The 25,310-nt window shown below is 33.4% G+C and overlaps 3 protein-coding genes, 1 long non-coding RNA gene and 1 pseudogene across 4 annotated transcripts; 2 read left to right on the top strand and 3 right to left on the bottom strand.

The window, feature by feature from the left end:
- Window positions 1-10,106: 10,106 nt before the first annotated feature.
- Window positions 10,107-10,936, bottom strand: LOC105778678 (uncharacterized). The gene is made up of 2 exons (XM_012602426.2): window positions 10,456-10,936; window positions 10,107-10,336 (listed from the first exon to the last, which is right to left on the bottom strand). The coding sequence occupies exons 1-2, from the start codon at window positions 10,805-10,807 to the stop codon at window positions 10,320-10,322; spliced, it is 369 nt and encodes a 122-aa protein (XP_012457880.1). The 5' UTR covers window positions 10,808-10,936; the 3' UTR covers window positions 10,107-10,319.
- Window positions 10,937-17,187: 6,251 nt separating this feature from the next.
- On the top strand, window positions 17,188-18,488 carry LOC105776573 (uncharacterized). The gene is made up of 4 exons (XR_008190282.1): window positions 17,188-17,466; window positions 17,548-17,644; window positions 17,726-17,829; window positions 17,919-18,488. It is a non-coding gene; the product is annotated as an uncharacterized LOC105776573 (long non-coding RNA).
- A 685-nt stretch (window positions 18,489-19,173) lies between these two features.
- Window positions 19,174-22,022, top strand: LOC128034027 (7-deoxyloganetic acid glucosyltransferase-like; annotated as a pseudogene).
- On the bottom strand, window positions 22,008-23,791 carry LOC105776572 (uncharacterized). The gene is made up of 2 exons (XM_012599300.2): window positions 22,386-23,791; window positions 22,008-22,277 (listed from the first exon to the last, which is right to left on the bottom strand). Exons 1-2 carry the CDS (start codon window positions 22,735-22,737, stop codon window positions 22,261-22,263), a joined length of 369 nt encoding a protein of 122 aa, XP_012454754.1. The 5' UTR covers window positions 22,738-23,791; the 3' UTR covers window positions 22,008-22,260.
- A 48-nt stretch (window positions 23,792-23,839) lies between these two features.
- Window positions 23,840-24,594, bottom strand: LOC105776571 (uncharacterized). Its single transcript, XM_012599299.2, has one exon. It carries the CDS (start codon window positions 24,462-24,464, stop codon window positions 23,925-23,927), a length of 540 nt encoding a protein of 179 aa, XP_012454753.1. The 5' UTR covers window positions 24,465-24,594; the 3' UTR covers window positions 23,840-23,924.
- Between the last annotated feature and the right edge of the window lie 716 nt (window positions 24,595-25,310).

Here is a 25,310-nt window from a genome sequence, read left to right on the forward strand (position 1 = left end):
ATAGCCGTGAGTCTCTCATAGTTGATGAGGTTTATGATTCTTTAACCTCGTATGATAAGATAAAGCATCTTGTGGTTAAAACCAACTTTCAGGGAGAGGGTCTTATTGTTCGTGGGAGACAAGATCGGAATGCCGATGATGATCATGGAAAGACACAAGAACGGAATCCTCGCAGTAAATCTAAGGGTAGATCGAAGTCTTCAAACAGAAGTAAAACTTGTAACTTCTACAAGAAGAAAGGGTACATTAAATCTGAGTGCTATAAGCTACAGAACAAGATCAAAAGGGAGGCTGCGAATCAAAATGGAAAACAACTAGAAAATTTCGGTAAAGCTGATGTTGTAGAAGACTACAGTGATGGTGAACTTTTAGTCGTTTCTGTCAACAATTCTAAAGCGAGCAAGGAGTAGATCGTTGATTCGGGTTGCACCTTCCACATAAGTCCCAATCGGGATTGGTTTACAACTTAGGAAATAGTGTCTGAAGGTATTGTTTTGATGGGAAATAATGATTCATGTAAAATTGCAGGTGTTGGAACAATTAAAGTTAAGATATTTGATGGAGTTGTTAGAACACTTAGTGACGTACGACATGTTCCAGAATTAAAGAGAAATTTAATTTCGTTGAGTACTCTTGATTCAAAAGGGTAAAAATACATAGCTGAAAGTGGGGTTTTGAAGATTTCCAAAGGTTCTCTCGTTGTGATGAAAGGGTAGAGAAAGACTACTAAGTTATATGTTTTGTAGGGTTCTACTGTTACTAGTGATGTAGTTGTCGTATCCTCTTCCTTGTCAGATGATGATATTACTAAACTTAGGCATATGCGCCTAGGGCATATGAGTGAGAATGGCATGGCGGAATTGAGCAAAAGAGGACTTCTTGATGGGCAAGGAATTTGCAAACTGAAGTTCTGTGAGCACTGCATTTTTGGGAAGCAAAAGAGAGTTCGATTCACTAGAGGAATCCATAACACGAAAGAAACATTGGAGTATATTCATTCTGATCTATGGGGGCCATCCAGAGTGCCTTTGAGAGGTGGAGCTAATTATATGCTAACTTTTATTGATGATTTTTCCAGAAAAGTGTGGGCGTTCTTCCTAAAGTAGAAAAGCGATGTGTTTTTCGCATTTAAGTCTTGGAAAAATATGATTGAAAAATAGACGAGAAAGCAAATAAAATATCTCCACACAGACAATGGCTTAGAGTTATGTTCTGATGAGTTTAATAAACTGTGCAAGTCAGAAGGGATCGTGAGACACTTGACAATTCGTCATACTCCACAGCAAAACAGCGTTGCAGAACGAATGAACAGAATGATCATGGAGAAGGTTCGATGTATGTTGTCAAATGCCAACTTACCAAAGTCATTTTGGGCCGAAGCAGCCTCTACTGCATGTTTTTTGATCAACTGATCTCCATCCATTGCCATTGAGAAAAAGACTCTACAAGAGGTATGGTCTGGTAATCTTGCTGACTATTCTGATTTAAAGATCTTTGGTTGTCCTGCGTATGCTCATGTTGATAATGGAAAATTGGAACCGAGATCCATTAAATGTGTTTTTCTTGGTTATAAAGCTGGTGTAAAAGGGTATAAGTTATGGTGTCCTGAAAATAGAAAAGTTGTGATTAGCAGAGATGTTGTTTTTGATGAAACTGCTATGTTACCTAACTTATCTCTTAAAGACTCTTCTGATAAAGAAAATCAAAAGTAGGTGGAGCATCAGATTAATACAGAATCTACAACAGAGCCGACTACTGAAGCCAGTACAAAAATTCAAAATAGAGTTGCTTCTTCACCACAATACTCTATTGCCAAAAACAGAACTAGAAGAGAAATTAAATCTCCAAAGAAGTATGTCGAGGCTGATCAAGTTGCTTATGCTTTAAATGTGGCTAAAGATATAGATGCAAACCAAGAGCCATCTAATTATTCTGAGGCGGTTAGTTGTGAAGACTCAGAAAAGTGGATGTTTGCTATACAAGAGGAGATGGAATCATTACACAAAAATAAAGCATGGGATCTTGTGAAACTTCCTAAAGGTAAAAAGGTTGTTCGTTGTAAATGGGTGTTTAAAAAGAAAGAGGTGACTCCAAGAGTTGAAGAACCCAGATATAAAGCAAGGCTTGTTGCAAAGGGTTACAGTCAAATTCCAGGAGTGGACTTCACAGATGTGTTCTCTCCAGTTGTGAAACATAGTTCGATTCGAGCATTGCTTGGTATTGTGGCCATGCATGATTTGGAGCTTGAGTAGTTAGATGTAAAAACTGCATTTTTACATGGAGAACTTGATGAGGATATTTACATGCAACAGCCAGAGGGCTTTACAGTCTCAGAAAAAGAGGACTGTGTTTGCTTGCTAAAAAAGTCCCTTTACGATTTGAAACAGTCACCAAGACAGTGGTATAAGAGGTTTGATTCCTTTATGACTTCTCATGATTTTAAAAGAAGTAGCTTTGACTGTTGTGTTTACTTTAAGAAAAACAGTGATGGTTCTTTTGTGTGTCTACTCCTTTATGTTGATGACATGTTGATAGCAGCGAAAGATAAAGGAGAGATAAGAAAGGTCAAAGCCCAACTAAGTGAAGAATTTGAGATGAAAGATTTGGGACCAGCAAAGAAGATACTTGGTATGGAGATTCTCAGAGATAGAAAAGCAAGTAAATTGTACCTAAGTTAGAAGGGGTACATTGAGAAAGTTCTTTGCAGATTCAATATGCAGAATGCTAAGCCTGTTAGTACTCCTTTAGTAGCCCATTTCAGACTTTCATCGGCTTTGTCTCCACAATCAGATGATGAGATTGAGTACATGTCACATGTTCTATACTCTAGTGCAGTGGGATCTCTCATGTATGTCATGGTTTGTTCACGTCCAGATTTATCATATACAGTTGTGCAGTTAGCAAATATATGGCGAATCCCGGTAAAGAACATTGGAAAGCAGTTCAATGGGTTTTAAGATACTTATGAGGTACTACCAATGTTTGTTTACAGTTTGGAAGAACTAAAGAAGGAGTAACTTGGTATGTTGATGCTGATTTTGCTGGATACCTCGATAGAAGAATATCTCTCACAGGTTATGTCTTTACAATCGGAGGTTGTGCAATCAGTTGGAAAGCCACTTTGCAAACTACAGTCGCTTTATCTACCACTGAAGCTGAGTACATGGCGATTACTGAGGCTTGTAAAGAAGCTATTTCGTTGAAAGGACTCTTTAGTGAACTCAATGAAGACCTTCAAGTCAATACAATATTTTGTAACAGTCAGAGTGTCATCTTCCTTACAAAAGATCAAATGTTTCATGAGAAAACAAAACACATTGATGTTTAGTATCATTTTGTTCGTGATATTATTGCTCGTGGTGATATTGTTGTGAGCAAAATTAGTATTCATGAAACCCTGCAGATATGATGACTAAGTCACTTCCTATAACCAAGTTTGAGCATTGCTTAGACTTGGTTGGTGTTCATTGTTGAAGATAAACCCTTAAGGGGTTTTATGGAAGAGGTGGAGAACTTGTTCGTTGAAAGTTCGCGATGAAGAACTTGTTCATTAAGAATTCGTGTCAAGGTGGAGATTGTTAGAATTAAGTGACCCGAATCCTTATTTAAATAAAATACTATGGTAAAATAAAATAAAAGTAAAATCCCTATAAAATTATACTTCTTTTATTTTATTTTAGAATAAGGTTTTTTAAACATTTTTAACTCCATCTATTTGATATTGATTAGAATAAGGTGTTCCACTCCTATTAGAATATGGTTTTACAAGCCTATAAATAGACATAGTCTACTCCTCTTGTAATTAATTCGAATTCGACATAGTGAATTTTCTTCTCCTCTGCCCGTGGTTTTTTCCCGAAAGGGTTTCCACGTAAAATCTGTGTGTTCTTTATTTTTATTTCTATTTCTATTTCTATTTTCTTTATGATATATTGTCATTACCGATATTCTATTTTTACAATAACAACAATATGAAGAAGCTCACAAGTAACTATAGTCTACATAAAATGCATATCAAGAGAAAAATGCTCATTAGGTCTTACACATTTATGTTCATGTTCCCTATCCGCTATCATATTCGGTATCTATTTGATCCATATCCCTTTTCATATTCAATATTTATTTGGTGCATCTCCAACTAATTGACATATTATGTGATCCTTGTGCTCTTGTATTCCATTAATTGGAACCCGATTCTCAACAAAAGCAAAAACGGAGATGTAGTGCTGATGATGCTCCATGTAAGTCTTGATCCCAACCACCTTGAACTCTTGGGAAGAGGGGTCAAACAAAACTACTTCACAATTTGTGTTTAAAAGAAACATTTCACCATTTTTCCAAAACCCCAATATGTTGAAAACACCGGAATAGATTCAATGCTGAATTGTTTATTCCATATTCCTTCATTCTTAACCCATAAATTAAAAGATCTGTCAATTCCTTCTACAGGGTAAGCAAAAACACCAAGCGATTTATTAAATTAAACACCAATTCTTGAATATAGTGTTCTCGGTAAGACTCAAAAAATTTTGGGATAGGTGAAACCGAAAACTTCTCATTAGCCATGTCAAATGAAAAAATCAGTTATTTTTCGTCAGGATAGTACCCCATCGTTGTTTCCCAATAACAAATTCCATCTAAAGTAATTATCACCCCAATTTAAACCACATGGGGTATAATTAGGAGATGAAATTTCCTTCCAAGAATCACATTTAAGAGAATACAACTCTGGGACAGATTTTCAGCAAATTCATTTTCATATTCAGTATTAACAAAAGAAAGAGTAACAAATCGTAGGAATTTGTAGTCATCAGCTTTAGAATCAAACACAAAAGCACCGTGGTTAAAATAAACACAGGCATAAGTATGGCCTGAACTGAGGATGGAGAAAGGATTTTAAATTCTCTAGTTGATGGGTTCCAAATGGCAGCCTTATCTGTTAAACAATCGTATAAACAGAATAATCCATGACGAGCACCATAAACATAGGGTAGTTGATTCTTAAAAAAAAGGAAATCGAATGTTTTGTTTTCCTAAAAAGTTTTCATCTTTTTCGACTGAACTTTGAGAGAAATAAGGCATGTTGGCCGTGCCATGATCATGTCGTTGGAGAACGAGATTAAGGTTATTGTTTTTAACATTGTTGTGATAATGTTTGGAAATGAAATGGGGAGTTCGAAAAAAAGAACACCAATACTTACAAACGCAGTTGAAGCGAGTAAGGGATTTAACTGGAAGCTTAGACAGAATTTCCATCACCAAAGCCTCTGGCACTTCAAATCTTGGCATCTGCATCTTCCTAAAAGTTAGATGTCATCTATGGTGGCAACCTTTAACCATGAAGCAAATAAGCATAAAAGGCAAGCATTTAATGCATAATTTAGATCCATTTTAGGAAAAGATAATATTTACTCTTCCCACTCTAACTACCATCCAATAAACTTGGAAAAAAACGAGGCAAATTAATTTTTTAGGAATATATATATAATTAATTTTTTAACAGGTAAGTTAGCTTATATGACAACATCTAAATTAGATAAAAAAATTTTATGGAAGTGTAATTTTTTATACAAAATTAGGAATAAGTGTACTTCAACACTCTCGATTCATGTACTCCTATATCGATAACAATATCGATATCAATTGAATTTAAACTTTATCATCTATGATAGATAAATTAAAAATATTGATATGATAGCTTTTTTATTGTTTTATCTAAGTAAAAATCAAGTGTCATCTTTGTAACACATTTATGAAGTTTGCCTAAAAATTAAATTATGTTATTAGTCCTTGTACTTTATGAAAATTGTGGATTTAGTCTTTATACTTTAATTTAGTTATTTTGAGTCGCTATACTTTTCGAATTTTTAAAATTTCAATCTTCACCGAACGATAACTATTAAATCCATTAAGTTAAATTCTATTATTTCCAAAATCTGATGCTGCAAACACGTTATCATATGTGTAATGTTACGCCAGCTTCTTATTCATACATATATGGTCTAACGATTGTCATTTGAGTCAAGATTAAAATTTCAGATTTTGATAAATATATGATCTAAGAATGATCCAGTTGGAGAATACGGGCTAAATCTATAATTGTATGAAATCAAACAATTCATCCATTGATCTCCAAATTGAATAACATGCATGTACCTTTTTCGAATTGTTTTGTACCTCACTTTAGCTATTCATTCTTTTCTTGTTGTTCTTTCTCTACTTCACTAGTAGACTTTCTTTTAAATATTTTTCATTCTTGTTAAACATTTAGAACAAATAAATTTAAGCCTTAAACAGAAATGTTTTCATAAAGTCAACATACAACTAGTAATTTTCTTTCACAAAAAAAAAAATCACCTAAGTGTTTTTTGGTGTAATGAGAATGCAACATGTCAGTTTTCAAACATAAGCTTCACAATAATCACACTAACAATAATAATTTCTAAATAAGAATATTGTGTACTTACAAGACAAGCATAGAAGTATTGCTCAAATACCCTACACAAAATACAAATCATATAGTCTTAATACCCTCCCAAAAGAATGAAAATTGTAAGCAATTCTGAAGTCGGAAAGGGTAATCTTTTAATGGGAGCATTTGTTCCATTTAATTTCGAGATATTGCATCTTTTGCGGATTCCAGGGCCAATGTGGCAGCGGCAGCGGCACCGGTGAGGACACCGCCGCTGGTCTTCTGGTTGGTTGGCGGATGTTGGTGAGTCACTTGCACGGCCTTCATCTCTGGACCCTTCCCTGCTGATGAACTATAGTCCATTGTTACCACCTTTCTTTCTACATCACCTTGTGCATTTGTGGTCTCAAACTCCTGTTTCAAAGCAAAATGCATTTAAAAAATAAAATCTGAATTCAAGAATATTAAACATTAACGAGAAGCTGGAGGTATAAAAGAAGAAAACAAACAATACCTTCCTGGATTGCTTGTTCATATTGAATGTGAAGAATCTTAGTTAAGATATTGGATTTGGATATTAAGAAGTGAATGAGAATATTTATTTACATAAATAAGGTGTAAATGTAATAGTGAGACATGGGTGATGATGAATGCTTGGTCTCCAACACCAATTATGTGCCGAAAGTAGAGGACCTAACATCAAGTGTACACCTACACTTGTTACGCCCTCTTATATCTCATCTGCAAGACTACGATTTTTCGGAAGCAAATATTAACTCAGTTTTCTTTTTCTAGATATAAAAGTATATTTTTCTTTTGCATGTCCAAAGTATGAACAAATTAAAACTTACCCCTCTTAAATTTTTGTTTTTATTTCTATCCATTCTCATAAAATTATTGTGGCCGGTAAATTTGGCTTAATCTTTATATTTTTATTAATACTATTCTTTTTTATTAAATTCATCCCTCAGTCCACGTATATTTCATGTATATATATATATATATACGTGCCCACACACGCTTCTTTATCCAATGCCTCCATATCCTTCTTCCATCCTAAGTTACCTTATGATTAAGAAAATTTCATACAATTGTTACTAGTGAATAACAACATCATATCCCCATTTTATGTATTCTTGGAAGGAAATTTCATTTCCTAATTATATACAATAATTACATAGATAGAATTTGTTATTGGAAAACAACGACAGGAATGTATCGTGATATTAAAGTACTGATTCTTTCATTTGACATGGCGAATGAGAAGCTTTTTACTTTACCTATTCCATAATTTGTTGGGTTTTTCCCATGATACGATGTTATGCTATTGGTGTTTAATTGATCGTTTGGTGTTACTGTTTACCCATTGGAAGGAACTAACACTTCTATTGATTTATAGGTTATGAGTGAAGAAGCATGGACTAAACAATTCAATATTGAATTTATTTTTGGAGTTGTACACCCTTTAGGATTTTGAAAAAATGGCGAATTGTTTTTTAGAGGCACAAATAACGAAATAGTGTTATTTGACCCTTTCACCCAAGATCTTAAGGAGTTTAGGATTAATACCTATTGGAGTCCATCTCCCTTAATTCTTATGTTGAGAGCCTAATACGTATCAATGGAAAACAAAAGCACGAGGAACATATAACGTGTCAACCAGCTAGAGATGCATCAAATAAATACTGAATATGAAGAGGGATAAGCATCAAATAGATACTAAATATGAAAATGGATAGGGAACTAGATCGTAAATGTGTAAGATGTAATTATCATGGAAATATTCTTGATGGTTACTGATCGAGTTGCCAGACCATTAAGTCATCAATTGCATCTTGTTTCTCTGTATTAGATCTCTCTCAAACTACCCTCTATATGAAACTGATCCACAGTTAAAGCATTCATACAAACTAGCATCATGCAGCGCAAGCTGAAAACGATAAATTCTACTCTATCAATTACCTACTTTACCTCATACCTAGTTCTCTATATTATATATAGAGAGAGTTGTGATTTTCAATTTGTTTCAGTGGGCATCCAGCCAGAAACTTTGAGTGTTTCATAGGAAATCGGGCCTTTCTTCATTGGTCATATTTGTTGACCTTTTATGGAATTCTTTATGTATAACCAATTCAATTTAAATGGTTCAATATGCTCCTAGTCCCTACACTCTTTACACATTTAAAATTTAATCCATCTACTTTTTATTTCTATAAATTTAATCAATCTACATTTTTTTTTATTTAACTAGCTTCACTTTCTTGCTGTAGACAAGAAGATGACTCGGAATGAAATCAATTACTTCAAATTATTATTTAATTATTTTGTAATTAAATAATCAAAGTTGAAAGTGGAAATTTAATTAATAAAGTCAACATAGTTTAACGAGAACAAGTTAATTAAATTGATTTATTCATAAATTTTAGTACTATAAAGTCGTCATAATTTTAATAGAATTAGAATTGCGCTGAGTAATTTAATGAGTTTATTTAACTATTTAATTAATTAAATGAATAAACAATTTCTTTAGAATAGTAAATATATCTTTTGGGCTGCAAAAATTTATATAATTTAGTTTAAAGATCAAATAACACATATAATTGACTCGATAAATGACAAAGCTTAACAAGACCCAGTTTCATAGGATGGGCGCAGAACCTAGTCACAAAAAGGGCATACCACATCCCCTAGCTTGTATACTCCTAGTAGAAGTCATTTTTCTAATTAAAATATTATTATTCAGTGACACCTTGTTCAAACTGAAATGCTTGTTAATTTATTTACAAATAAAGACTAAGGGCAACGCCAAATACACACCTGATGTATGCTAATATTCTATTAAAATATAGAATTTATTTCCAAATAAAATTTATCTTTTAACAGAGTTCGTCTTTCAATTTCTAGCTCTTAAAGTTTCACTAAAGTGTTCGTCGATTTGTGAATGGAGTCCACACTCTAGCAAATCGATGTTGAGGATAATAGAGAAGATTACGAGGTCGAAAGCCGAGAACAAAAAAGTTCACTAATTCGAAAACATGGTATAATTTGTATAATAGATTTATTGCTATTAACATCACAATGGGTCAATTTTAAATAAAATTCCTAAAATTCTGTTGTGCTTGATTCCACTATTTTCAATTTGATTTTTCCTACACCAATGTCACCAGAGATATGGATTACTCAGAATCTTTTATAGACAAAATTAGTGAACTAATGTCAATACATCCCCACATTCTAAAACTATAATTGGGAATTGATAATCTTTGTGATTGAGTATGAAAACTTCACTTAATTAATTAGTTAAAATCCTCATAGTTATTTTATCATAGTTGTAACTTCTAAGAGTGATTCTTCCGTCGATACTACCTCTCCCCATAGATCAACAATGTTTTGAAAAAAAAAATCGTATTCCAGGTGTTAAAAAGGATTCTCAAAACCATTATCTAGGTAGATATGAAATTCATATAGTTCAAATGTGAACATAACTCCACCTTTTAAACCAGCTTGATAGCTAATCTCATTCCCATTTAAGAAACATTTCTTTCATTCCACCTACTTAAAACTCAAGAAGATTTCTTGCCCAAATTTTTTTATATTTTTATGTGTTGCAATTTCTCTTTTTAAATTACCTATCAAGTAGCAATTTTCAAAAAAAAAATCTATATAGTAGAGATTAATAAACAACAAGCAAATTATTTGCAAAGATAAGTAACAGTTTATTTATTATTATTCAAAGAAACAACTACACTTTCACTTATTATTCAAACATACAATTACAATTTTATTTAGGATTTCGCAGTGAAGCTCATCGACCATATCGACTAGCAACTTCCACAAAATCCAGCATACTTATATTGCTAATACTATGCAGTGTAGTGCAGGAAGATGAACCATGGGGGAGTCAATCTTAAACAAATGGGAAACCTGCAGCAAATAAACAAACAATATATAGCTTCATCAGAATGAAACCAACACTATCAATTAAAGCATTATATGTCAAAAGTCAAGGTAATGAAAACTGCAGCATGCAAAATTGTATTTACCTCCGCACTTGTGACCAACAGGACGAACTGCAATGTTGCAGCGTTTTGGAATGGTCACTGCAACTTCTGGCCTCACCCCCGCATCGTATGCGGTACGAGTTTGCAGAATAGCGCAGAGGCAGCCTGGATTGCTGAGCTTTTTCTCTATTATAGCACAGCAACGCTCAGAAACCGGAGCTCTCCAGTATTTTGCAGCGTATGTACATGGAGACAGCTTCTGAGCTTCCTTCTCGATGTCATGTTTCCCACAGGGACCATAGTAATCATGAGTTGCTTCCACTCCGTTGAGCCCTGCAATGCTCATACTCACAACAAACATCACAACCCACATGTACTTCACTTGAGTTTCCATTTCTTGAATGCAATATTCAGCTATACTTGTCTACAACTTGAACTCAAAGGAAGACACTTCTCAACAATTTATACCCAAACAAGTAGATGAATTCCACATATTACAATGGACATGGAACTAGAGAAAAAGTCATGTCAGCTGCTATATCTACCATTTAAGAACATCGGTTTCGAGTTACCAGACCATTAAGTCATCAATTACACCTTTTTTCTGTGTATTACATCTTTCTCAAACAACCATATATATGGAACTGATCCACAGTTTAAGCATTAGCTTATAAAAACCGAGTCTATCATTTGCCTACGTTGACTTTTTTCGATTTTACCCTACACCATCTTTGTGGGCTGATGGGGTTCTGGTTTTCGGATAGGTAATATATATATATATATATATATATATATATATATATAAATTTAACTTAACACAATCTTAGAAAATCACTTTTAAGCACTCAAATAAAATTAATCAACTCTATTACTATTTTTTACTTTAAAATTAATCTATTTTATAAAATTCTAAAATCCTTGACCCTATAATCTTAAATCCATTTAGACACTAAATCTTAAATCTTACCATTTCTCTAAAATTATAAATTTAGTTTAACATTAAATTATTTAATTAATCAACATTAATTAGAGTTAAAATATTATTAAAGAGGAATGATTAGTGGTAGAAAGTGTATAATATTAATTAGAAATATTTTAAAATATGAATTCTCATATTTTTATTGAATACATTTTTTAAAATTTATTTTCATTAAATACACTTTTGAGTTTCATCTTAATATAAGTTAAACTCTCGATATATAGCTATTTAAATTTAACTAGTTGGACTGGTAATTTGTCGCATATGAATATCGAGAGAGATGGTTTGAACCGAATTTTTATATTTTAAGGCCGAAATTCTTGGTCCAAAAGAGAAAGAAGTGAACAATGAACCTACTAGCCTATTGGCCATAAAAAATGATTAAAAGCCCTGAACACAATAATTTGTCTACCCAAAACTAATTTATCTTCCATTCCAAACAAAGAACAAGAAAATAATTTAATTAACTTTTAGCTTTGTACGGAAGATTTGAGTTATATAATAAAAAATAATTAAGTTTCATAGACAATTTTTAAATATGAATTATTTGAGTTTATTTTGTTAATGATAATTTAGAAATATAAAATAATTTTTAAATTTTAAAAGGATATTAAATTAATTAATTTTAATATTACAGTAACAAATTAGTTGATATTATCTATGGATAAAAAGTTAACAATTTATTCAGAATTTTGACAATAAAATAAACAAGTAAAATAGGTTATATACTAAGTGACACTTCCGATGAAAAACATAGAATGCTTAAAATGTTATTTTGCTACTTTATTTTTTTATTTTTTGCCATTGAGTATTGCTTCTTGTATCCTAAAGGCAAATTTAAAAGTCTATATCTAAATTTTCTTTATTTTATTACTTGCAACACAAATTTTCTTACTATCTCTAATGGAAATATAAATAAATATTATGTATTGTGTATTTTCACTTCTAATACTTAGAGTTATAGGTCAATCTTTAGACAACTTCATTAGAACTCTAAATCACACCCACGTGAAAGAATCTTTTCTAAACACCTCCAAATCATCACATTTTACCCTCTTTTCTTTGACAAGCTTTTTTTGCCTAACAAGCACAACAACAGAAAGCACATGTACCATTCTCCATTGTACCCTTGATTTGATCAGTTTTGACATTGTTAGGCAACCTTAACCTCCTCAAAAACTTACCACTTCTCCTCTCAATCCCGATGCCAATTCTCGGTCTTTATCTTCTTTCTCAAATACTCCTTTCCCCAAATCATAAGATAGTAAGATCATGTTTTTTCGTAAATAAATTAAAATATTGCCATGGGATAATTCAGAATTAGCTCCTGTACTTTAGGGTTTGTTCTGATGCAGTATGTCTTCTTTCATAAAGTCAAATTTGGTACGTCAAGTTTTGTTTATCAATGTGATATCTGAGCTTAATTCTACTTTAATTCATAAAGAAAAAGTATAGAGACTAGATGTGAAATTTAACCTTTTTTTTTATCTAAGATGATGATTAAATGTCACAATTAACAGCTCAATGACCGAAATATTATAAATCGGTAACGTTAGTGACCATTTTAACACATTATTGCAATGAAGATTTTGACACATTAAGAAATGCAATTACAGGTTAAACAATACTTTATTTAATACACTATTGCAATGAAATTTTGTACCATATATACCATAGAGTGACTATTTTTATCATATTCTGAAAAAAGTCTTAAATGGGAAAGTTGGCATATATGAAGAAAGTAAATTATTTTTCATTGTTTATCTAAATTTGCTAACTTCCAGTTGAGTAAAAATAAAATAATACGAAGGAAAAGTGCCATAAAGAGCTTTTAATTTTGAAATAAATGACAAAAAGACAAACTGAAAGCAATATATATATAGTATTCATATACACCTAAAATTAGGATTTATTGAAAGAAGATCGACTTGATTATTAATATTGATTTGTCTGAAATAACATTTCATATATTTAAATGATATTATAATATATTTTATTATTTTATTACAATTTAATTGAATTTGTGGTAAGATTAATTGAACCAATTAAATCGAAAATTGATAGTCGATCGGTTCGACCACTAATCTAATTCTAAAACATAAATCTCTTTACTTTTTCAATCACGATATCTATGAAACATTAGAATTTTTGAAACAATTTTTAAAAACTAAATATAATATACTTTAAATTATATATAAAACAAAACTCGTGCATCATACAATATAAACAAATTTAATTTTCACATTTAATAGACGGATACTACATCGATCTTATATTAATAGATAAAAGTAATGGAGCGTGTATCTTAACCCCAATTTACAAATCATATTTAGTAAGGAATTCCATAACTTGCGTGTAATATCAATATTTTTTTCTATATTTGTATTTATTTCACTTTACATTTCCCATAAACTTTTAGATATCAAAAGATTTTAATTTTTTATTTTCTTTATATTCGATTTATCATTTATGTTCGGTGTTCCATAATAAATGGATGAAGTCTTACCTTTATTGGTTGTCCCACTGTTTTATCCCTTCTATCTATGGTGTGATATGCAATCACTCATAGTTTCCCTTTTGCATTGATTATTGCACCATTTAAGTTAATATTTGACTTTCAACATTTTTAATACTTAATTTACTAAGTAAACGAAATAACCTGCCTGCTAGTTTGAATCACATACAAGTATAGGGAGAATTAGAGGTGATCATGGGCCGAGCCGGGCTCAGAAAAAATTTCGGCCCGCATCCTAGGCCCGGGCCTAGCCCGGCTCGAAATATGGGCCTAAAATTTTGTTCAAGCCCGGTCCGGGAAAAAATCTTAAGCCCGAGCCCGGCCCAGCCCATTTTTTAATAAACACTAAAATTGTATTTTGAAAATAAAAAATATTTTAAAAAACTTTAAAAATAAAAATATATATTTATTATATTCGGGCCGGGCCGGGCCAAAAAAGTTTTGTCGAGGCCCGGCCCGTTTTCTAAACGGGCCTCATTTTTTGCCTAAACCCATATTTCGGGCCTATATTTTTACTCGAACCCTCCCATATTTCGGGCGGGCCGTCGAGCAGGGCCGGGCCGCCCAACCAATGATCACCTCTAGGGAGAATCACAATTTAACAAAAATGGATATATTTTTATGCATACCAGCTAACCAATTCTACGTTATAATTTTGAGACTTTGATAAAGAAATTTGCTCTACTATGTTAAAATTTGAGATTTTTTGTGCTTCAATGCTTATAATGTTTATAATGATTATGGAGTTAGTATTTTTTTTTTTAATTCTAGAAGAATTTTAACAGTCTTGAATTTTTAAATTTAAAAATAGAGACTAAATTTAAAAAAATTGCAATTAAATTCTAAATATTCAGAGAATGCATAAATGTGGAGCATATTGTTCCTTTAAATTTAAACTATTTTATCTTAATTCTTAAACAATTGGGGACTAAATTCAAAAGAAAAATATTATATTTTATCTTAATCCTTATTCACATGGATACACATGCAAACAAGGAAAGTGTCCTAAATGACATGTAATTATAATGGATCATCAAATGCTTACCTTTTATGCTTCTTTGCTTCAATATGTTTACGGTTTGCACCATTGATGACACCTACCAACTCACATTTTGCTTGCTTATTTATTCCTCTTAGTCAAATTTGCCTATTAAATGCTTACCTTTAATGCTTATTTGCTTCATGGTTAAGGCTTGTACCATAGCTGACACCTACCAACTCCCATTTGCTTGCTTATTTATTCCTGTTACTGAATTACAAATAAAATCAAAGAAAATGAAAAGAGAATGCAGAGGCCAAGATTTGAATTGCGAAAGCTTTGGTGATGGAAATTCTCTCAAAGCTTCCAGTTAAATCCCTTACACGCGTCAACAGTGTTTGATAAACTACTACGTTACATCTTGATGGTTGAGCTAAAATAGCAAAGATTTGATAAATGGAAGTCTTGACATTGTTGGTTGTCCACTTTTTTTGTCCCTTTCTATCTATGGTATGATATGCAATCACTCCTTCTCCCCTTTACATTACTTATTGCAACATTTAAGTTAATATTTCACCTCGAACACCGTCAATAATTTTAATTTACTCAACAAATAATGAAAGAATATTACTAAGCTAATCTGTGAATCACATAGAAGTGTAGGCAGAATCACAATTTAACAAAATTGGATATATTTTGATGGTCGAGATAGCTAGGTTCCACTATTTGGATTTGATAAATGGATTAAGTCTTGGCTTTGTTGGTTGCCCCCCTATTTTATCCCTTTCTATCATGGCATGACCGGCGACAATCACCCATAGTCTCCCTTTTTGCATTTATTATTGCAACATTTAGATTAATATTTGACTTCGAGCACCTTTAATAATTGGATTTACTCAGCAAACGAAAGAATCAGCCTGCTGCTGTGAATCACATACAAGTACATGAAGAATCACAATTTAACAAAAATGAATATATTTTTATGCATAAAAATACCTGTCAACCAAAGCCACATTATAATTTTGAGACTTTGATGCATGAATTTGCATTAGCATTATGGTAGGTAAGTTCATATATATATGAATGTAAATCCATTTTTGTTAAATTGTTATTCTACACTATTGCATGTGAAGGAATAACAGTTGATGTAGTCGTGGTTGGTACTTATAAAAATAAATTAATTCATTTTCTCCACTAATCATTAGTTATCATACTCGTAATCAAGATTTAAACCAAATGCAGTGTGCTTTAGTGGAACCATGACACTGTAAAAAAATGAGTCATTCTCATATAAGATTTTATTTCTAAGTTAATTTTATATTTTTTTTTAATTTCTTTGAGTCGGTTTCGTAAAAAACCAAGTCAATTCTTAACTTGATGAAAAAACAAAATGCTTTTTAGGCATTAAATGAAATTTACCATGCATGAATCAGTTTCTTAGGCATTAACTTACTATAATCCCATTTTATATGGCATACGTTTTCTTTTGTGCATTAAAGCTTTGGGATTCATTTAAATCCTTTTCATCTAATATTTGGGTGCTTGTAAATAAATAGCAACTTTCGTAAATAAATAGATATATTTTTTAGTCAATTATAATAAAGTAAAATTTAAATAATAAATACGATTCGAACTCAAATTATATTTAAAATATTAAACACTTTTAACCATGAGATCATGAGGTTCTATTTTATTGTCTTTTCAATCCTAATATAAATCATTTTTAAGGTGGTATATAGGATGATAACTTTACAAATTTGTCACATGGTTTATTGAGAGTGACAGGAAACTTAATAATGGTTAATTTTCAGCTTCAACCCTCTACTTTTTAATTATATAAAATAGTTAAATCTTAATTTTGGTTACTATACTATGTTAAAATTTTAAATTTGACTTTTATACTTGAATTTTTTATAAATTGGTGCTTCAACGTTTATAATGTCATTAGTTAGTCTAAATATTTTATTTTAATGAAAGTTCTGACATAAATTTAAAGAATTGTTAATGTCGTTAAATTTTTTTGTTCAATTTAAGTCCATTATAATACTATTTTTATGGCATGATTGTCGAGTAAGTACTTCTTTTAAAAATTTTAGAATGGCACGCTAATAAATCTAATTGAAGAATTTTAACTGTATAAATCTTCGCAATGTTCATGTAAATATTTTTGAGGTGGTGTATAATTGTTTCTTTAGGGATGATAACTTTGCAAATCTGTCACATGTTTTAATGAAAGTGACAGAATCACCCTAATTCTTATCAATAATAGTTAATTATTTTCAGTTTCAAGCCCTCTGCTTTTTAATTATATAAAAATAGTCAATTTTTAATTTTGATCCTATACATGGCTTAGCGAAAGTGACAGAAAACCATCACCCCAATTCTCAACTATAAGAAGCCTTGCATAATGGAGGTTCAGCATTGTGCAAAAGCCACCACTGAAACAATGGCTTATCTTCAACCATTGATCTTCTATATTTTGGCTGCTCTTGCAATATTCTGGCTTTCCCCCATCCTCTTTAGCTAAGATTGAATGAGAAGATAATCAACAAATGCTATACTACTGGATTTGGTTATAAGGTAGGTTGCATGTCTTAGCGTTTAACTAACACTCCTCCTCTGCTTTTTCTAACATTGAATTTCCAACTTAATAAAATGCAGCTTCTGCTGCAATAAGCTAGCGAGACTGCACATCTGAAGCCACCTCATGAATATGTGCCATGGGTGGTGGTGAATAATCAGCCACTCAGACAAGCGAGTTTGTTCATTTCTCTCTTGATGTCATTGTGAAGTAAACATTTTGTGACAAGTAACTTAAATATTTATTTCACGGTTGTAGGACTGAAAAATTTGTGAAATATGTGTGCCAAGCTTATAAAGGAGATCATAAACCAGCTGCTTGCAAAGCACAATCATCCAGTCACAGCTCAACCATCCATGCATGTAATATCTATATATGGAGTACTTCTCTTTTTATTTGTAAATTTATAAAAATGCATTGTATCGTTTTTCATTATGGGTAGCATTTGCAGAAAACCATCCGCCAGCAACTCCGGTTATAGACTTCTACAAGCTGGCACTTCAATTGCCTCCCTCAGCTGCTTGGCACTTCAATTGCCTCCTTCAGCTTTCAGCTCTAGTCTGAACTCTAGAGCCCCAATCCCAACCAAATTTACAATACACGGAATCTGAACACAAGATGCTCAAGAGAATCTAATGCCCCTGTATGATGCAAGGAATCCCCGCACCCATCTGCAACCTATTACAACAGCACAGGGACTTCAAGTACGCATAGGTACTTTTATCACCTAAAACTATTAAATAATTTATCTGTCATCTAACCAAAATTTTGTTTTTTATATAAAAGCTTTTTGTTGCAAAGTGATCAAACTCTTTGGCAAGACTTACCCATACTATGGCCAAAGTTGAAATCGAAAGGGCTGTATTGCTTGCCAAATACATAAGACAATCGTGGTAAATCTACGTATGGAAATTCTGTGACACTGGATCCGCTATTACACTGGCCGTAAAATAAGTTTGAATAATTTTGAGGTGTTCCAAGGGATGAGATGGTCTCGGCCTTCCATAACAAGTATACATCTCCTAGAGTAGTAGAACATTAGTTCACGAACAACTAATGTTCTACTATACAACCTTTATGTTTCAAGTTTCATCTCCTAGTATGGGCAAGTCTTGCCAAAGAGTTTTATCACTTTGCAACAAAAGCCTTTAAATAAAAAAACAAAAATTTGGTTAGATGACAGATAACTTACTTAATAGTTTTAGGTGATAAATGTACCTATGCGTACTTGAAGTCCCTGTGCTGTTGTAATAGGTTGCAGATGGGTGCGGGGATTCCTTGCATCATACAGGGGCACTGGATTTTTCAACTTTTCAAACAATGTACCAGTTTGTGTTAGCTAGCATTTTAAATAGATAACACCATGAATTGCTTTGTGTCTTCATTATTGTCTCTATTGACTACAATTGCAGCATCTCAGTTAAGTCTTTTTATTAATGATTTATGTATTTGATCGTGCTGTTAAAATTAATTATCGGATATGATGATACTAAATAACTTCTAGTTTAAAACAAAATCCGTGCATCATTCCGGATTAAAAAACACTAATAGAACTAAAATTCGAAGATTACATTGTTAGACAAAAATTGGAGAAATAATATATTTGGACAGTAAATACAATTTATATAGTTTAAACTGGTACACATTAATATATTTTGATTTTTAATATTTACTATAATGCTAAATTTTTACAAAAGGTGGAGGCAATGCACCAATCTCCTCACGTACTCATCTTCCCTTTCCCAGCACAAGGCCATGTGAACTCCATGCTCAAGCTTGCTGAGCTTTTGGCACTTGCAAGCCTCAAGGTCACCTTCTTAAACCCCAAGTACAACCACGAATGTCTTGTTTGTCACATCTATATTCTTTCCCATTTCACCCAATATCCAGGGTTCAAATTCGAGACCATACCGGATGGGATTCCCCAAGATCATCCTCTTGTAGTCCATGCCATAGGGGATATGTTTGAGAGCTTGGAATTGATAACCCACCTCCGGATTGTATCATAGGAGATGGTGCTTTAGGGCTTACCTTTGATGTTGCTAATGAGCTTGGGATCCCCATTATTCAATTTTGTACCATTAGTGCTGGTTGCATTTGAGTCTATTTCTCTATTTCTTATATGAATCAAGCAGGAGAGCTTCCAATCAAAGGTACGTCATTGTCATATCATACTCTTTCAATATAGCAAAAAGTTTAGCTTCCAATTCAAACAGCTAACAAGTGTGTTATTTTGTCAAAATAATGTTTTGTCTCTCTGTATTATACTCAATTTGAGAATTTAGTTCCTAAATTTTAATTTGGTATAATTTGATCATCTTATTATTATGGATGTTATGTGTTGAGGGGAGGGTGATCTCGGACCCTCAACGGAAGGTATTGTTCTTGTGTCGAGATTTTGTCTCTCGTATTCCATGGAGAGCCCAAAGGGTTCCCGGAATTTAAGAAGCACCTTGACTAATGGAGATATGACTTGTAAGCTCATGGGAGAAATGTCAATATTGTGCAAAATATTAATTATGCATATTGCGCTTGCGGGAGTTCAAACCACCAACCAAGGCTTAAAGGCCTTACCTTTACATCCACAAAATACAAGAGAGACAAAATCCCAACACATGAACGATACTTTTCGTTGGGGTTTGAGACCGACATTCCTTTAACATTATGCTTTAGTCCAAATCACTGATACTATTACAAATTAGTTTTCTTTTTAAATGATAAATTAATGGAATATTATAGTAGTTTTACATTTTAAATGACATAAAAAATATAAAAAATTTGGGGTTTCAAGTTTTTTTAAACCCATATCAGATAACCATAAGAATATCACCAAATTAAAGTACATTGACTAAATCCCAAGTTAAATATAGTTTAGGGACGAAAACAAGAATTTAACCAAAATTATTAGAAAACCAAGACATGTATTGCTTGATAACAAGGTTCCAAGCATAGAAACTTTTCTTAGATTCCTAGATCTTTCCTAGTTTCTGCCAAGCCAGTGATCTAATGGACACATTTCTTCAACTTATGGCCCGAGAAACAAAGAAAAATTTCAAGGCCGATGGACTCATTTTAAACACTTTTGAAGAGCTACAAGAAGCTACATTATCTCAAATGCAGACCAAGTGTCCCAAAATCTACACCTTTTGACCTCTCCATGAGCATCTCAAGACAAGACTTGCCGCCACAAATCGGACATTGTCCGATCGGTCCTCGAATAGTTTTAGGGAGGTGGATTGAATTTCCCTCACATGGCTTGACAAGCAATCAGAGGGATCTATGATTTATATAAGTTTTAGTAGCATTGCAGTTTTGTCAAGGACAACTCACGGAGTTTTGGTTTGGGCTTGTTAATACTGGGAAGAGGTTTTTGTGGATTTTGAGGCCCGAAATTGTACCGGAAAACGACAGGGGACACGACGATGTACCGGCAGAGCTCGTGGAAGGGAAAAAAAAAAAAAAAGGAGGGTACATAGTGGGTTGGGCTCCACAAGAGGAGGTATTGGCCCATTGGGCTATTAGTGGGTTCTTGACCCATAGTGGATGTAATTCAACTTTGGAGAGTATGTCGACCGGGTCTACAAGTAGAATGAATTTCAAGTTTCAACAATATTATTAGACACCAATAGTAGAAACTCAACTTTTAATTAGTAACTTAATTGTTAAATTGGTAAAAACAATTTATTGGTGAAAACAATTTAGTGACATTAATGAACCAATCATTCAACTTATCATAAAACAAACACAAAAGATCACTCAAGGCAATGCCTTGATATTCAACCCCACCGAAGAGCTCGATGGGCCTATACTATCTCAAATACGCACCAAATGCCCTAACGTCTACCCCATTGGACCCTTGCATGCTCAATTAAACAATAGACTCAAGGCAAAACATTGAGAATGGTTTGATCACTTTCCGAATGCCCTTTGGGAAGAGGATAAAAGTTGCATTGCCTGGCTCGATAAGCAACCGAATCGATCCATTATTTATGCAAGTTTAGGTAGCACCACGAGCACATCAAGGGATCAGCTCGTAGAGCTTTGGTATGGACTTCTTAATAATAAAACGAATTTCTTGTTTGTTGTGAGGCAAGATTCCGTGATTGGAAAAGATGAAGGAGAGGATGTTGTAAAGGAGCTTTCAAAGAAGAGTAAGGCCAGAGGCTACATTGTCAGATTGGGCACCGCAAGAGGCAGTGTTGAACCACCTGGCCATCGGCAGATTCTTGACACATAGTGGATGGAACTCGACTTTGGAAAACATGTTGCCGGGGTGCCAATGATTTGTTGGCCTTACTTTGCTGATCAACAAGTGAATAGTAGGGTTGTGAGTGCGGGGTAGAAAATAGGGTTGGATATGAAGGATGTTTGCGATAGGAAAATAGTGGAGAAAATGGTGAATGATGTGATGGTGGATCGAAAGGAGGAGTTCGCGATATCAGCATCTGAAATGGCTAAGGTAACCAATCGATCTGTTAGTGCCGATGGATCTTCTTATAGTAATTTCGATCGTTTAATTGACGATATTAGAATAATGAGCTTGAAAACCCCATAAATATATTATCTTTGATGCTCCAACTCTTTATTTTTCTTTAAGTGTCCTTTTATTTATTATTATTCAAAGAAACAACTACACTTTCACTTATAATTGAAAGATACAATTACACACTTATTTAGGGTTTCATAGTGAAGCTTTACCGACTATATCGACCAGCAACTTCGACAAAACCCGGCATACTTGCACTGCTAAAATCGAGTAGTGTAGTGCAGGAAGATGAACAATGGGAGTGGTCTTAAACAAACGGGAAAGCTGCAACAAATAAACAAACAATAGCTTCATCAGAATAACACTAACCAGCATTCTATGTCAAAAGTATAATAATGAAAACTGCGGCAATGAATATTATGCAAAATGTACCTCCACACTTGTGACCGACAGGACGAACAGCAATGTTGCAGCGTTTTGGAATGGTGACCGCAGCTTCTGGCCTCACTCCCGCATTGTATGCCGTACGAGATTGCAAAATAGCACAAAGGCAACTTGGATTGTTGAGTTTTTTCTCCATTATAGTGCAGCAACGCTCGGAAACAGGAGCTCTGAAATATTTAGCTGCGTATGTACATGGAGCCAGCTTCTGAGCCTCCTTCTCGATGTCATGTTTCCCACAGGGACCATAATAATTACTAGTTCCATCCACTCCATTGAACCCTGCAATGGTCATACTCACAACAAACACAAGAATGCACATGTACTTCACCGGAGTTTCCATCTCTTCAATGCAATCAAAGATTTAACGGACACTTTACAACAACTTGAACTATAACAAAAACACTTCTCAACAATTTATACCGAATCAAATAGCTGAATAAAGATGAATTCAAGCAATTACAATGGACATGGAACTAGAGAAAACGTCTTTGCTCAACTATTTGAGAACATTGATTTCAGGTGAACTGACCAGTAAGTCATATATTCCACCTTGTTTCTCTGTGTGCTCTTTCTCTAACAACCTTAAGAAACCGATCCACTGTTTAAGCATCCATACAAACTAGAATCATGCGGCCAAAGCCAAAGTCAATAAAGCAATAGAATTATAGTGCAGGAAACAATCGAATAAAGCGGCCAGCATTAGCTTATAAAAACCTAGTCTATCAATTGCCTACATGTGCCCACTTCTACTCTACCTTTCTGAGCTAATACGTATCTTGTTTTCAGTTTCTTTTTACATTGAGTTGCATTTTTTACTTTATTTCCCCGGGCATTCAGCTCAAAACTTGAGGATTTGGTAGAAATTCAGATCTTTCTTCATGCGGTTTTCGTATCTACCTTACCTCATCTGTCAATTCAAAAACAAACTCCAGCAATCGCCAAACACGACTCACCATTCCAAAACCTGAAGCTAATTTCTCCCCTACTAAACCAATTCTTTCAAACCAAAACAGATTTTCTCAAACTACAAGCTAAAAAGTTTAACAAACATGCTCGTTTCACATCTTTCACGACAATAAACCTCCCATTTTCGCCACGATTTCTCCTTACTCATACTAAACCACGGGAGAACAAAGGACTTGTAACAAATCTTCAGTTGACACCAATCCCGGGTTTAATCTTTGCACAACCCCTTTCTCCTTATAAAAAAAAACAATATCCCCAAAGTTTCAATCTTTATACCTTTATAGTTTAGATAGATCATACAGAAAAACATACCCAAAAAAAAAAACACAGCAAATTAAGAACAATTCAAGCAACATTCTCAAAGTACCAATCTTTTTTGTTTTTCACTTCACCCCACTATAAAATTCCATCTAAATCATACAATAAAAAGAAACTAACAGATCAAACAGCAAAATAAACCCAAAAAACACTGCAAATTAAAGCAACATTCACAGATTTTTTCCTCTTTAATTCATTAAAATACATCCCAAAAGTAACATACATTCCCAAAGTTTCCAATACTTAACGAGTAAAAGCATAAAGTCCAACACAAACATAGATCAAAAGGGCAAGAGGAACCAAAATAACCAAAGGAACAACCGCCGCAAAAGCATGTCCACTCCCACAAGCTAAAGTCCCAACCTTGATCTGAACAACATTAACCAAAGCCAACATCAAAAAAACACAACCCGCAACTGACCCAGCACCCGAAACCACCATACCGACCCGAAGCAAAGTCTTATTAACATCAACATGTTCCAAAAACTCGGATCCACGGAAAGTAACATGGATGTTAAAAGTATGGGGTTTGGAAAGCTTGATTGCTTGCTTGATAGCTAAAGCTACGAGGCTGGAGAAAAGGAAAGAACTGAAGGAGTAGACATGAAATTTAATCAAATCCTCGGCGATTTTTGATGTTGGGGCACATCCGCTGTTTGGTTCTACGAGTGTGTTGCTGGGATCGTATGGGTTCCAAGCTAAACCGATAAAAACGGCGAGTGTGAAAAGGGAGTTTACGTTCACGACGCTGTCCAAAGCAGTGACGTGGATGCTGGTTGTCATTGTTTTAGGACAGGGGAGAGGTTTTTACACAAGGAGACTAGATTGAGCAGATCTTTGTCTTGTTTTTCTATTATGTTGAAACTTTTATGGCGTTTTTTATTTTCCCGGAAAATGTGTAGAAAAGAGAAAAAGAAAGAGTTGCGTAAAGAGGACGAAAATTTTCGGTTTGTTTAAAAAAAATAAAACGTCGCCGTTTAGAAAATGATTTTTTTTTGTTCAGCCCATTTTTCAAGTGTATAATTTTGTCCAGATGCTTTTACTTTTTTAGCAAGCCTAGAGTGTAGTTCGACCCATAATTAAATCTAGATAGAAATAAATTAAGTTTAATTACATTTTTTTAATTACATATAAAATCGAATTAATCATTCTAATCAATTTAGTTGAATTAAATTTAATTGTCTTAAACAGTTTGAGTTGAAATGATAGATCAATAACGCTAGAGGATTCTTTTATTATGCCGTGGGAGACGTTATAAACTAACAAAACAGGATGTCTTAGAAAGATGATGCAAAGGAAGATCAGAATAAATTTTAGAGAACAAATGTAACGATAAGTGGTCATGATAATGATGAAAGTTGTGGTGGTTATAATGATTGTTGCATACAAAATTTAGAATAAAATTAAGTATGCCAAAAGATCAACCCCATAACTTAAGATTACTTCCGAATTTTTCAATATGGCATATTGTTCCCAACTCTCAAGGGGTAATACCATAATGAATGATATTTTATTGAAACTATTATGGATAGAAGTAGAGATAATCATCGACCAGGTCGGGCCTCAATAGAATTTTAGTCTCGAGCTTAGCCCAACCTAAAAATAGACTTAAGATTTTGTCCAAACCCA

This window comes from Gossypium raimondii, chromosome 10 (genome assembly GCF_025698545.1).
Source record: "Gossypium raimondii isolate GPD5lz chromosome 10, ASM2569854v1, whole genome shotgun sequence".
Taxonomy (NCBI): domain Eukaryota; kingdom Viridiplantae; phylum Streptophyta; class Magnoliopsida; order Malvales; family Malvaceae; genus Gossypium; species Gossypium raimondii.

Bases quoted from the DNA above. Each gene is read 5' to 3' on its own strand.
- LOC105778678 (XM_012602426.2), bottom strand. From the start codon at position 10,807: ATGGAAACTCAAGTGAAGTACATGTGGGTTGTGATGTTTGTTGTGAGT.
- LOC105776572 (XM_012599300.2), bottom strand. From the start codon at position 22,737: ATGGAAACTCCGGTGAAGTACATGTGCATTCTTGTGTTTGTTGTGAGT.
- LOC105776571 (XM_012599299.2), bottom strand. From the start codon at position 24,464: ATGACAACCAGCATCCACGTCACTGCTTTGGACAGCGTCGTGAACGTA.